The sequence below is a fragment of the Aotus nancymaae genome, unplaced genomic scaffold (assembly GCF_030222135.1).
Source record: "Aotus nancymaae isolate 86718 unplaced genomic scaffold, 86718_ANA_hifiasm-v0.15.2.pri h1tg000007l, whole genome shotgun sequence".
Taxonomy (NCBI): domain Eukaryota; kingdom Metazoa; phylum Chordata; class Mammalia; order Primates; family Aotidae; genus Aotus; species Aotus nancymaae.
In genome coordinates, this window is record NW_026988418.1 from 28,111,269 (window position 1) to 28,126,527 (window position 15,259).

The 15,259-nt window shown below is 42.9% G+C and overlaps 1 protein-coding gene across 1 annotated transcript in view; it reads right to left on the bottom strand.

Annotated features, from left to right (window-relative positions):
- JAK1 (Janus kinase 1) overlaps positions 1-15,259 on the bottom strand; it is a 60,678-nt gene that overhangs the window by 33,028 nt on the left and 12,391 nt on the right. The window contains exons 3-6 of the mRNA XM_021667686.2: positions 12,810-12,933; positions 7,163-7,316; positions 3,135-3,298; positions 891-1,233 (exon numbers count right to left, since the gene is read on the bottom strand). Coding sequence (XP_021523361.1) covers positions 891-1,233; positions 3,135-3,298; positions 7,163-7,316; positions 12,810-12,933 — 785 coding nt within the window. The remainder of the gene's footprint in view (positions 1-890; positions 1,234-3,134; positions 3,299-7,162; positions 7,317-12,809; positions 12,934-15,259) is intronic.

Here is a 15,259-nt window from a genome sequence, read left to right on the forward strand (position 1 = left end):
TGCCCAGGCTCGGCTCAAACTGTTTGGCTCAAGTGTTCTGCCTGCCTCAGCCTCCCAAAATGCTGGGATTACAGGTGTGAGCCACTGTATTCACCCACATGTACTTTAATATTATTAATTACACTAATAATCATTATGACAGCTATAATAATCTATTCAACATTTATTATATTGCCAGGCTTTATGCTAAATGCCATTTAGTTTCTTCACAACCCTGAGTTAGACAGGAAGTACCTCCATTTAACAGAAGAATAATTTGCTGCTGATAAAGGTGAGATAACCCTCCTAAGGCCATGTAAGGCATGAAGCTAGGATTTGGACCAGGTCTATGTGGGTTTAAAACCCATGCTCTCAAGGCATTCTGCTCTATTTCCTCATCCAAAAAATATCTCAGAAAGAAGCTTCCAAAAAGCAAAATCAATTAGCCAATTTCATGGAGCCAGAGGCCTAAGTTCAATTCTTGGCACAAATGCTTATTAGTTATCACCTTGGGCAAGTTTCTTAACTTCTCTGTGCCTGTTTGTATTCATCTGTAAAATAGAGACAACGGCAATACTTCCCTCAAACGTTTTTTATTTTTAGAAATAAATGAGTTAATACCTGTAAAATGCTTAGAAAAGTACTTAGCACATGGTAAACACTCAGGAACTGTCTGTTATTATTATCATGCTACTACATATTATACATGTTGTTCTATTTCTCTACACAGCTCAATACTTATTTAGACTTTATGCTATAGGGATGAAATGAAAGATGAATGATACATGGTCTCTAGCCTAAATTCAGCCTACTGGAGTGACGGACAGGCAGACAGATGACTCCAGCAGGATAAGCACATACGCCATGTGACACGGGATGTGCTGTTTGAATGACTGCCAACAGCCACTTACATTTGGTTTCTGCCTCCACTGGATTCCAAGATTCCCAGTCACCATCACTTCGTAGTACTGAACATTTCCGCTGTCATTTGAGTAAAACCAATTCATCTCATTTTCTGATGAAATCCGTAACATGGAGGTCTCAAATATTTCAGCACCGTAATGTTTTGTCAGAGTTTCCAAGGTAGCCAGGTATTTCACCTTCAGGTCATGTGTGGACACGCTGCTGTCACAAATGGTCTTGTTGTTAAACTCCTTGAGGAAATCCTTGAAAACATTATTAATCCGCATCCTCGTGAGAAGGTTCCTCTGTCTGATGGACTTGTTCAATGTTTCTGGAATATATCGCTTGTAGCTAAAACAGAGTAGGAAAATACATCTCTTTTCCATGTACAGGTTAGGAGAAAACAGTTTAGAAACAAATCTAAGTCCATGAATCCACATGTTGCCAAATGGAAAAGGGAGATCTACTCTAAGAGGACATTAGATGGAGTAGGCACTGAGATAACTATCATAAGGAGATGGAGGTGAACAGAAACTGGGAGAGAAAAGAAAAGCACGTGCTCCACAGATTTCACTAAAATGGGAATTGCTACAGGTACTGCCAAATTTTCTGGGTCATCAAGGCAGGCCATCTACATTTCTGCTTGCTAGCTTCACCATTCTTGTGCACATTAGTACTCACATCTACACACTGTTATTAGGATTGAACACCGGTTAGAAAATGGTCTGCAAGGCCAGGTGTGGTGGCTCACGCCTGTAATCCCAGCACTGTGGGAGCCCAAGGCGGGTGGATCACCTGAGGTAGGCAGTTCGAGACCAGCCTGACCAACAAAAAGAAACCCCATCTCTACTAAAAACATAAAATTAGCTGGGAGTGGTGGCGCACGCCTGTAGTCCCAGCTACTCGGAAGGCTGAGGCAGGAGAATTCCTTGAACCCGGGAGGCGGAGGCTGCAGTGAGCTGAGGTCGCGCCACTGCACTCCAGCCTGGCGCCTGGTGACGGAGTGAGACTCTGTCTCAAAAAAAAAAAAAAGAATCAGATATATTATTTAAAAGATCAAAAGTAAGCTGAAAGATTAGTTACCTATCCAGGTGCTAGTGGGCAAGTATCTATAACCAACAGAATCTCAACAAGCTGATATACTGCTAGAACAGGAGTCAATGTTAAGAAGAACCTGAGTACCCATGAAACAAAGAAGAAGTCCACTGGGGGTCAAACAAATGTGGAGACTGATCTGCTTGTTACTCCCAGGACAGAGACAGCACCTGGTCCAGGGTCATCCCTACTGCATGGAGTGGCTTCAGAACAGTGGAAAATTGTGAAGTTTGGGAATTATTTTCAACAAATGTTCTAATTTTTATTTTAGATTAATGTAATATAATAAAGAGAATTAGAGAAGAACTGTCATTTTTTAATTTTGCTTATGAAAAAATAAAGAGGAGGTACCCAGAGTGAAGGCCACAGAAAAAAAGAGAAAGCAGCAGTTCAGCATGTATTGACTCAATCCCTGCATCACTGAGGAGTGAGCTGTGATCTGCTCTAGACTCTGGTCAAGCACAAGGAGAAACAAGCAGCAACCTTATGAGAAGATGTACGCCGCCTATCCCAAATAATACAGCTACGAAATCACCTCTTCAAAATGAGACCGTCTTCATCTATGACAATCCTAATAGCTCATTGGTGGGAAAAAAACTATTAGATGTCATAGATGGGCAGAAATTAAATATTCCTTCACTAAGACTTCATCTCAAATAATATTTTAAAGTAAATGCAGTTTTCTTAAGATATTTAATAGTAGTTGATCAATTCTCACATTAGAATTAACAGTTCTGTAGTGAACTACTACAACACCTTGAGAGTTCAGGCTGGGGATGGTTGTAGCTGCTTGTAGAACTGTATTGGGAAGGATTTTAAGATGGTTCCAAAACAAAAGGAAAAAAACGCAGTGATAGATGGCAGTGTCCACCATGGGCAAGGAGGGGATGGAGAAGGCCTGGGGGGTCACTAATTTTACTGGCATCCTCAGTCCAGAAATTTCACCCAAGCACACATTTCTGAGATTAGCAGCCAAGATCCCAAATCAGGACACAATTATAATTATGGTACACATAGTAAACATTCTAATTAAGATCTGGGTTTCATACAAAGCAAGGGTCAGCCAAACCCTGGCAGTCGTTGAGATGAAATGTTTAAGAACATATAAAACCACTACCATCCTGACAATCAATTCTTCAGCCAGTGGGAAGCTTTACCTGATGTCCTTGGGCAGTTCTGGCAACTGCATCTTCTTCATCATGGCATAGTGCGAGATGGCCAGGACAGCCATCCCCAGACACTCGTTCTCAATATCATGCCCATCCTGCTCGGTCTTGGGGTCTCGAATGGGAGCCAGGCATTTCACCAAATCATACTGTCCCTAGGAGCAAAAGGGAGAAAACATGAGAGCCCACCCGTTTTTGATCTTGAGAGGAAGGCTCCCCACACAGGGAGGTGCTGCCTAGAAAAGCAGCACAGCAATGAGACAAATAAGATTGAGTTTCTCTAGTGACAAAGCTCTTTTTCAACAAAGCTGAGTATGAAGGGGCTCAGGAGACGTTCTCTCATGTTCCTTCATTTAACAAATACTGAGGCACTATGCTAGGTTCTGGTGAACAGTACAGACATATGAAGTCCCTTCGTCATAAAAGTGATGCTGACAAATACTGTGTACTAGGACCGGACTGCATCAGTGCAAGGGAAGGTGACACTGGGCTGAGCTCTGGTCATGCATTAATTCCACAAACGTGCTGAGATGGCCTTGTCGAGGAGCTGGGTTTACAGAGTTGACCGGGCTCTCCCTCCATCCATTGTAGCTCTAGAGAAAAGGGAACATTCCACAGTGCATCATCACCACAGCTACATTTTCCCATATCTGCCGTTCAAGTTTCCCGTAGTGAAATGTATCACCAAAACATACCCCTCACTGATGGAGTGCACAATATTCTAAGAACCAACAGGAACTTTAAACAAAAAATAAAACAAGGCTAACCAGCAGTGCCCAGCCCAGCCTTGTACAGAGTAAAAATGATAATGCCAGTGCTGGCTCCCACTGACTAAACCGAGCCTCAGAGCTGCCAGACAGTGCATGGTTCCCTTCTTTAGTCCTTATAACACCTCACAAGGTGGATGTTAACATCATCATCTCCAATGGATGAGGAATCTAAGGCATAAAATGGCAAACAGCCCCCACTCAGTCACTCCTTCATTTGGTCATTACTGAGAACTAATTATGGGCTAGATGCTATTCTAGGACTTAGGGATACAGCAATAAACTAAGCCATGTTCCTGATCTCATAGAGATTCTACTCTAAGGAGAAAAAAAAAGAATAAATGAATAGGAATATCTGATGTCAGGTAGTTACAAAACCCCAAGTTGAGTAGAAGAACCCAGTACCCTGGGGGCCCAGGGCTTAGCAAGTGGTAGGCTGAGATGGAATCTAGACTTGACCAGGACCACTGTTCAAGGCTGTGCTACTGCCACACTCGGTCTTCATCAACTAACTTAAAGTACATAGAACTCTAAGGTGTGAACTCTAGCCTTTCTCCAGCTTGGAGCAGGGGAGGCACAAAGCCTGGGAGAAGTGTTCCTGCATATGTGAGAGGTTCTCTTTCCCTGAAGAACTTCAGATTAATGGTTTTTGGTTGGAGGGTTCCCACTGCTCCAGTTTCTCTTCACCATGGGATTTCTTGTTTCTCTCAGGTGAGGAAAGGTCACTGATCAGTTCCACAAACTTCTGAGGAACAATGGTCTACGCCAATAACGTGTGAAGAGCAAAACAAAACCTGAAACTGTCTTGTTGGGCTGTGGTTTTTTTGTAAACATTCACTGTACAGCCACCTCAAGTCAATTAATCCTGAGCCTCCAAAAGGTCAGATCTAATGCCATGCTTATTTGTGAAGTATGGCACACTCTTCCTTTACACCTCTCCCAAGAAAGGTAAAGAATAAATCTCAGCTATGGATACACAAAACTGGGAAGCTGAATCCAAAAAGAACAATCTGAAAATGGCCAGTTCATTTTATTTCTTTCCACACAGTATCTGCTTGGGGCTGTGCACTGTCTCCTTTCTCTACTGTCTCTAAGGCAGTTCTAAGGCATAGATGGAAAGGAGATGATGCGCAATCAGTAACCAAAGCCCTACAATGGGATATAACTCTGACACACGGATACACTGTTATGTGTGTGTGATCTCACATGTAATAGTATATTCTAAGGAAATGATAAACAACATGTACAGGACACCTATGTATGCAGCTGTTCACAACAGACTATAAAGTAACAGCATAATAGGGAAAATGAGAAAAACAGAAAATGTCCAGGAACAGGTGGCTACGTTAAATAAATGACAGCTTTTCCTCTGGACTCCAGCCTCATTACTCAATTTCCTATCTGAAATCTCTACTTGTAAGTTTCACAGGCATCTCTGACAAACGACTCCTGATTTCTGCCCCTTCCCCAGCCTCTTCCCCCAAGACCTTCCCTGTGTGGGGAATGACTCCATTATCGAACCAACATCACCCAGAACAGAAACCTAGTAATCATCTTTGATTCCTCAAGTTCTCTCAGCTTCCACATCCAACTCAACAGCAAATCCTATCAAGTCTATCTTCAAGATGAACAGTAGATCTAATCATTTTCCTCCACTGCCACTATCGCTACACTAGGCTAAACCAGCATTTTCTCTCCCAGGACCAGTGCTGCAGACTCTCAGCTTGCATGTATGGAGTGTACTCTTGGACCCCACAATCTACTTTCCACATATTACAAGAATCATCATTGACTTGAAACATACATAAAATGAAGCCTTCCAAATGGCTTCCCACCCCACTCAGGGTAAAACGATAACTCCTTGCCAGCTTCTACAAGGCTCTGCAATCTGCCAAACCTGCCTCTCCAGACTCATTCCCCACCACCCTCCTCTGGTCTTCAACCACATGGCCTCACCTTTCAGCTCTCCTGGCCCTCAGGGCCTTCCCCTATTCTGTTCCCTCCACATCAGCTCTTTTCAACTGAGGCTAAGGGGAGAGTCGGCAATGTTGAAGACATTTTTGGCCACTGCTAGGGATAGAGTGTTACTGGCATCTACTGGGTGGAGGGCGGGGGTGCTGCTAAATACCCTACAATGCACAGGGCAGGCCATCGCAGCAAAGAACCATCACGCAGCCCAAAAGGTCAGTAGTGCTGCTGCTGAGACACTCTACATGAAAGAAAATGCTCCCCCAACCCCTCTCTCAGAATTGCAGACTCCTTTTTATTCTTCAGGATTCATTATAAATGTTACCTCTTTAGAGAGACCTTCTCTGATCACATGATTTAAATTAGGTCTTCCCATTCAAACCCCCCACTCCATATTCTGTATCACAAGCTTCTCCCTTCACAGTATTTTCCATAATTCTTCTGTATTATCTACATATCATTTGATTTGCTTGTTTTCTAACCTGATGCGCATCTGATGCATGCAGAGGCCATGTCTGTCTTACTCACTCCAGCATCTCCAGCACCTTATCAAGTACAAGTTCTGAGGCAAGTAGTACACGGACATCCAGTAAATATTTGTTGAATAAATGAATTGTTGCAAAGTCATTAAAACAATAAAGATCAATATTTTAATTGATATTTGAAGGACAAGCAATAAAAAAAAATGAGATGAATAAAAAAGCAGTTTATAAAACAAAATGAACCATAAAATATTTTCAAAATCTACATAGTATCTAAATTTGCATGTTGAAATCAGGAAGCACACCATCAAAAATCTTAGTGATCTCAGAGTAAATGTAATTTCAGGTGATTCTAACTTCTCTTTTGGTTTTTTCCTAGTGTCTTATGTTTCTACCCTACCACCAATGACTCAGTGGCCATCTCCTTCCTCCCTAAATGTTACTATAGTTGCAGAGAAGTGCCTTCTTCAGCCCTGTGGAATTACATCTTTCAATTACAGCTTCCCTCTGACCTCTGCACACAAGGCAATACGGAGGGAAAATAAAACGGCAGGAGGTGGGAAAAAAGGAATAGGAAAGAAGGGAAGCCTGGAAAACCCACAAGCTGGATAACCAGCCTCTTGGAATGCTGAAATGCAGCCTTTTGTCTTCTCACTTGGGGCAAGTCCAGGTGTGGCAAGAGCTTCCCCAGACCCACAAAGCACCCTAGTACCATCAAGTTCACCTGTACCAAGGGATCTGAGCTCTGCATTGCCTCTCCCACCCCACAAACTCCAGCTTCTCTGGGGCCCAAACTTCCTACCTGAGCAAACAGATACTCCAGTGAACTGGCATCAAGGAGAGGGGTTGCATCTGGAACCTTTTTTTTCTCGTAGCCATTTTTCTGCTTCTTTGGAGAATGACGCCACACTGACTGCTCATTGTCGTTGGTTCCATGCCAATTGGTGAAATAGAACCTGGAAGGCAGGAAAATGAATGTCAATTGCAGCAAAGGGGACCTGGATGTGGGCAGGGCATCCTGGTTCACCAACAGTGGTCAGTGCCGGAGGCTGAGGTGCCCTAAGAAGCAGGCAGACAACCCTTCCCCTTGCAGCCCCTCACCATCTATCAGGTCCTTTTCTTTCCTTCTTACTACCACTGTGTGAGAAATCACCTCCTCTATGACTTAGGGAGCTACAGTGACTTCCTGAAGATCACAAAGACAGCTCCCCTGACTTCTCACTATGCTTCCAGAATAGGGAAACACCTGCTGACTTGAACTCCATGCTGGCCACAGCTCCCTACACCCATACCATCAGCCGCACTGCTAAGCCCATTCTACCCTGAACCCAAGACCGATTTTATTCACATTTTAACATGCCTGCAATTTATTTTCATCATGCAATCAAGACGTACAGCTTACACGGCAGTTTTTCCTACTTCCCAGACTGCTGCTATTAAATTGATGGTGTACCTTACACAATGAACAGGGTTTTAAAAGAGAACCACCGAAACACCACCACAGGCATCAACTGCAATGTCATGAAACGAGTTAACAACAAGCACTTTACATATATCATGTTATTTAATCCTCACAGCAACGCTACAAGGTAGGTTTCATTGTTCCCATCTTACAGATAAGGAAAACTGAGATTCCTAGCACCACCAAGTTCACCTGTACCACGGGATCTGAGCTCTACAATGCCTCTCCCACCCCACAAACTCCAGCTTCTCCAGGGAGTTGGAGAAGCTAAAACTACAAAAGCCTATTCTCTAACTACTACAGTTGGCCCCTGAACAACATGGGTTTGAACTGCACAAGTCCACTCACATGCAGATTTTTTTTCAATAAGTATATTGAAAATTTTTTTGGAGATTTGCAGTTTGGAAAAACTGATCAACTGTGTAGCACAGAAATACTTTTTTAAATTTCAGAAAAAGTTAGGTATGTCATGAATGTAGAAAATACATACAGGTACCAGTCTATTAGTCTATTTATATGTTAACTGTTTATGTTATTGGTAAGACTTCCAGTCAACAGTAGGCTATTATTAGTAGCTACGTTTTAGAGGGTCAAAAGTTATATATGGATTGCCAATTGCACAGAGGCTTGGTGCCCCTAATCCTACCCTCCATATATAACTTCTGCTGTCACCAGTAAGAAAAACACAATGAGTTCTGGAATGTGTGGAAGTAACTGAGCCAAGGCAGCCCAGGCCATTGCTAGGCTATAGACTCAGTGGGTACCTAGGTCTCTTTCCCTTGACTTGCCCATGAACTAATGAGAAAACAACCAAATACAACTCCCTCTCTCCCTGCAAATGCTGTTGCTACACTTTGACATCTGTCACTGTGCTATATTTGCTGAGCCTAAGACATACCGGGCCCCAACTTAGGGCCTGGGATGCGGAGGGTTCTCAGTCATGTTTCTCACATTCTGTGAGTTCCTGTCTCTGGGAACAGTCAGTCAGGTCCAGCAGCAACTATACAGCAAAACATAACGGGGCATGTGTCACAAGCAGGACTATACTGTGACTTTCATAGGCCCTAAACGCTTTTCCCCTCCTCCATAAAAAATATTACAAGTTATATTTCTCATCTGTGTTTTCTGATTTGAAGTAAAATTTAACATTTTATGGGCCCCTAACACTGTGGGTTCTAGGCACTGTACCTAAAGGATAAGTTGTCCTCAGACAAGTCAGAGTCTCTGGTGAGGTGCCAAGGAAAGAGACAGGTCACCCTCCACTGCCAGGGGAGGTGACAGGAGGGAAAAAAGCACCAAGGAAGGAATGTTGGAACAGAATCATTAAATGCCAGCTATAGAGCCTGGACCGTGCAAAGCAGGCAAAGCAAAGAACGAAAGCCAAGCACATATGAGGCACACTCTCCCAGGAGGGAAGCCCCATGGAAGATAGATGGAAACGGAAGAGGCAGAGAGAAGCAGATCCCTATGGCATTATCTGAGCATTATGGCATTATCACAGCCATGAGCTGTGCAGAAGCAGAGGCTGCAGCTGTCTCTCTCACCACTGAATCCCAGTGCCTGGTACCTACCAGCTGTTGAACACATGCTTGATAGATAAACAAAAGATGAATAAACTCAGGGAGTAGCAATTAACATGGAAAGGATAAACAAAAAGTTACTTTTAAGGTAAAAATCAATATTTTGTATAAGCCCGACGTCCCTGTTACTTATGAAAGTGACTAAGAATTTGACTGTGGGCTTTGGTGTCTCTCTCACACACAGAAAGACCACACATCTACAGAGCCATGTGCAGCCTTAGCCACGTCAGGCCTGTGAAGCTGGTAGACTGTTCCTTTACCCTCCACATGTGTGAGGGGGACCACATGCTGGTGACAGTGGAAAGCTAAGGCTATCAGCTGGTGGGGAGGCTGCCACCTATGCTGTATCCAGGCCTGGCACTGCTCTTCAAGGGTAGAACAGAGCACATGCCCAGGAGAACTTAGATGCCATCCTCTCGCCAGGATAAGCAGGAAGGAAGGAGTGAACCAGCTACAAAGGTTCAAAGAGGAGTTCTGGCAGAATGGCCAACAGGAGAGGTAAATTCTGTTTGATGGCGGAGAAAGGCAGTGATAAGAGAATGAGAAATAGGTATAGTATGCAAAGTTTTCTGAGATAAGGAAAGAAAAGGATCCTGAGGATGAAGGGTGTTGTCCAAGACAGAAGAGTCTCTGGAAAGGTGCCAAGGACAGAGACAGGTCACCCTCCACGGCCAGGGAAGATGGCAGGAGGGGAAAAAGGCAGATGTTCCCTGAGTTAACTGTTCCTGAGCCAACCGAGCTATGGCCTTCTTCTTCCACATCCTACTGAGTCTCTGTGAAGAACAGTCCTTGGATCTGGTAGAGATGAGGGCCCAACAAACTCCCTCTGGACAGAACACAATCTTCAATCCGGTCTGAACAAGGACATTCTTCCAGGCTGCTGAGAGCCCTGTGGGACCATCTGTGGCTTGGAAGCCTAGGTCAGATACTCAGATACCACAGGCTGAGGAGACCAAACATAATGTGTAGCTTCTCTACTAGAACAAAGGCTAACAGTAAACAGAAGATCAGGGAGCCTAAAATAAGGCTGACAGCTTTCTCTTTAATAAGATGTCAAAACTTTAAATCTATGACTACCAAAATCAGCACCCTCCTTTATCACTAATAAGACCAAGTGAAGACACACTGAAGACAGAAATTCCACACACCTTTTTAAAATTAATTATCAAAGTACTCATCAAACCTGGTATACACAAATTCCAGATACTATAGCATGGCAGTGGAAAAAAAATTTCAAATGACATTAATAAATACAGAATGATAACCTGCTTATATTCCTTTTCAGAATGATGTGGGGGAACAAAGCAGGAGGAAAGGAGAAAGAAACAAAAAGACAAATAGACATCTATCAAAGATACACATTGCAAGTTTCCGAGAAAATTATGTACAGATAACTGCATATTTTAAGTTTATGTGCAGATATTATACACAACAAATTCTCTTTAGGCTTCTACAGAATTTTTTAACGGACAGTGAAATTCGATTGGTTAAAAAAGCAAGAAAATATTTTTTTTTGAAAAGGAATACTGAATATGATTATCTATACTAAGATACATTATAAAACAACAACTACCAAAAGCATTATCTAAACACAGAAAACCGTAACTGAAATACAAGAATGTTTCCTAAAGTAGAGCTAGTATTCCACTGAAATAACCACCAACATTTATTTTCATTTACACCTTCTTTAGTGGTAAGATTATGAGGTTTCAAAATTTTTGTAGCTTGTCATCATGCAAATGTTTTAGTTAAAGGTGGTATTTTTTTTTTCCAAGTTCAAAGAGCCTGTGGTAACAAAGTAATATCCTGTTGAAGCACAATGTCGGGTACAGAGTCAAGGTGCCAAAAGTGAAGCAACCTTGCACTTCTGGGGAGCTAACAGAAACAGGGAACAGGCAAAGACAGCCTTTAATAGCCAGGCAGTCATACAATCAACTAAGACTAATGCCTCAAAGTGAACTGTAAAGCTAATAACACGATTCACTAGACGTAATTTTGGTTAACTCTCTTCCCTTTTCTGAGTATTAGTTTTTCCACTGAAAAAAAAAAAAGAGAGTTGAATTAGATAACTTAGGTCTTTTCCAAGTCCTAAAAGCTACCATGCTAGACTCTGAGCTGAGTGCAGAAACCTAGAGGGAAAGGATTAGAACCCAGTTACATATCCTTCCAGACTTCAAACCGCAACAACCCATTTCAATGCTGATCACACAGTCAATCCATCCCCAGGCCACAAAAAGCAAAATTACACTTGGAAAAACAAAGTCAAAAGCCAGGAGGCTCAGTTGGGACCTGAAATCTCCAGGGAACACAACTTTCCTCTCCAAGTGAGACTCTGGTTAAGTACAGAAAGAAGAGAAAAAGTCAGCTGTAGGATGATTATCAAAGAGAGTTAGATCTGGTTCAGTGTCAACAAAGAAAAACATCCCAGTCATTCTGGAATGGTGATAACTCTACCAAATTCTCCCAAAAATAGCAGCTATGATACTGTGAAGAGCCTCTGAGATTCCAGAGGGCTTTTCTAGCAGATCCCTGCATTCTATCAGCATCTGAGCTAACCTACTGATTTAATACCTATGTAAGTTAACCTGCTTTTCAAAAAGGATCTGCCCTATTTATAATCTCCACTGTTAAACACACATAAACTTCTGCTTGACAAGTATCTAACTAACATAGTTTCTGCTCTAGTCACTGAACAAATATGCTTACAAACTCAGGAAACTACAGCTATTGAAGTACTGACTGTTTGTCACCTTGGGATATACTGTGACATTTTGCAAAGTGTGCAATATGGGAAAAAAGGTAAGTACCCATCAGAAGAAAAATTACAGCTCCATAGCCAAAAATCCTCAAGGAGTAGTCAAAACATCCACTCCTAGAGAGCAAGACCAACCTACAGTTTCTAGTTACCACTTCAGGCAATGTTTCTCAAGGCTTTTAGCTGCAACTTTTAGTAAGAAAAATATTTTATATCATGATGTATTACATATATATATTACTTATCTCCAAAGTTTAAAAAAATAAATTCTTAGGTTATGTATCTATGCTGATATTATCTATTCTCCCATTTCTTTTTGTTTCTTAAATTCTGGTCACTAGCCACTAAATTAAATTCATAACTATGATTACCCATTTGAAAAACTCTGCCGTTAAGACACTAATTCTATTCAAAATATCCTCTGCATTATACAGGTTTCCTTTCTAAAATGTGGCAGAGGAAGATAATCAAACTTATCTTGAATTATATTCCAAATACTGAAGAAGTCCTTTCTTATATCAAGCAAACACAAAAGTTACAAATTACAAAAATGACTACAATACTTCTTCGTAAGTGACTCAGAGCCCCAGGCTGACCAGCATCCCTCAGTGTAGCGGGAGCCAGGCAGGTACTAGGTGACTACTTCTCATACCTCATCCGGTAGTGGAGCCGGAGGGACATCTTGTCATCGACAGTGATGGTGTGATTTGGAGCATACCAGAGCTTGGTGTTCTCGTCATACAAGGCAAAGAGGTTGTGACAAAGAGGAGAGATACCTGAGGAAAAGTAAAAGAATGCATTAGAAAATTAAATGCGGACACATTTGGCCATCTGTTTCTAAAACCAACATATGCAAAGATAAGGAACTCTCTCATCCACAAAGAATCTGGGCCATTCATGTCCTCTTGGGGCAAAAAGACTTCCAACCAGTCAGGCAGTTCTGATCACAGTCATCAAGAGCTATGAATCCCCAGGAATATGCACTGTAGCTCCCGGAAAACCAAATTTAAATCATTTAAAAGTAAAACTCTGATGATATTTCTCCATTACAGGTATCTGTGACAGAGTCTTATCAAATCCAACTTTTGTTAACAAAAGCCTATCTGAGAGGTTCACAGATGCCGCCTGATGTGCACTTTGCTAATCAGAAACACTCTGGGAGTTGGAGAAATCTTCCATCTGCTTCCTGCAGAAAGCACTTAAACAATTCTAACACACTGTGATTATATATCAAACATGCAAACAAAGCACCTGGCAGTATTATGCAAAATGCATATTAGAATAAATAATAACCAAAGTGATTTTTGTCAGTGATTAAACTCTATTACCATTAATAATAAATATACTTAAGTACTCTATATGATTATCACAAGTATTTTTTATTAGTAGCCAACTAGCAAAAAGATATATGGCTTGACAAAGCTGGCCCAACAGTGTTCCCCTACCTCTCCACTCCACCAGTGGCCTCCGTCAATCCGAAAATGATAGGGAAGACCAGGGAGATTATGAAGTCACCCACTTCTATGCCTGTGATTAAAATTTTATGAACCTGTAACATAGGCAGGTTGCAGGGAGAATGACTGCTAATAATCAGTTATTACTGATATTTTCAGAAGCAGCCAGACCTCAAACTAAGATAAGATAAACTTAAATGACAAAAAATCTGGAAGAATATGAGGTAATAGGTACTTGTTTCCCAAATCAGACCTCTGCAGTAAGACTGACGCTAACAGGGTCCCTCCCTGGCCCCACCCACTTAGGAAGGAACTCTTCAAAGCAGACATTGATTTAAGAAGCTACAGATGATCCAAGATGGCCAATTAGAAGCAGCTCAGGATTGCAGCTCCAAGAGAAAGCGCGGAGGGTGAGTGGATGCCGCATTTCCAGATGGAATTTTATTGCCCACAGACCAGGAGATTCCCAGGTGGAGGAGCCCCACGGGTTGCCAGGGCAGCTGTTTTGGCTGGCGTAGCTGTTTTTGATGGCGCGGCTGTTTTGCCGGTGCCCCAACGCAGCAGTTCTCTGTATATAATACACGGGTCCAGGTGCCGTTTTAGCTGGCGATTGGAGCTCCTGGGAGACAGAGTCACCCATTCAACTGATTAAAAAGGGGACTGAAACAGGGAGCCAGGCCAGGAGATTCCCGGGGAAAAAAGCGCCACAAATCTCAGCATGGCTGTTTCAGCCGGCACAGTGGGTTGCTGCATGGGAAATCACACAGATCCCAGTACCCTTTCAACAGGCGACTGGAACACCTGGGAAACAGAGTCAACCGCTCAACAAAAAAAAAAGGTCGGGGGGGGCTCTGAGACAGGGAGCCAGGTGATCAGGCTCAGCTGGTCCCACTCCCACAAACAAAACAGCAATCGGAAACGCTCTGGATTGAGAGTTTCACAGCAAGCACAGCTGAACCTGGGAAGGTCCAGCTCTGTGGGGGAGGGGCGTCCGCCATTACCGAGGCAGTCCACCACTACGGAGGTAGTTTCCCATTGCTGAGGCAGCCCGCCATTGCCGAGGCAGTTCTAACTGTACCCGTATAAACAGGACTGCAGGGAAGTTCACATGGCAACTGGGTGGAGCCCATAGCAGCTCAGCAAAGCCTCTGCAGGCAGACTGTGACTAGGCTGCCTCCTTGCTGGGCAGGGCAGCCATGAAAAATGGTAGCAGCACAACAGAAACTCATAAATAAAGCCCTATCTCCCATGGACAGAGCACCTGGGGAAAAAAAAGGGGGGAGGTTTATGAGTCCTACTGAAGCAGACTTAAACATACCTGCCCAGCAGCTCTGAATGAACAACAGAGCTCACAGCTCAGCACTTGAGCTCCTATATAGGGTAGACTGTCTCCTCAAGCAGCTCCCTGATCCCCGTATATCCAAAGAGTCACCTCATAAAGGAGGGCTCAGACTGACATCTGGCGGGTATCCTTCTGGGATAAATATAGCAGAAGAAACTGGCAGCAACCCTTACTGTTCTGCAGTTGCTGCAGGTGATTCCCAGGCAAGCTGGGCCTGGAGTGGACCTCAGCAGTCCTACAGCAGAGGGGCCAGACTGTTAGAAGGAAAACTAAGAAACAGAAAGAAATAACTTCCTCATCAACAAA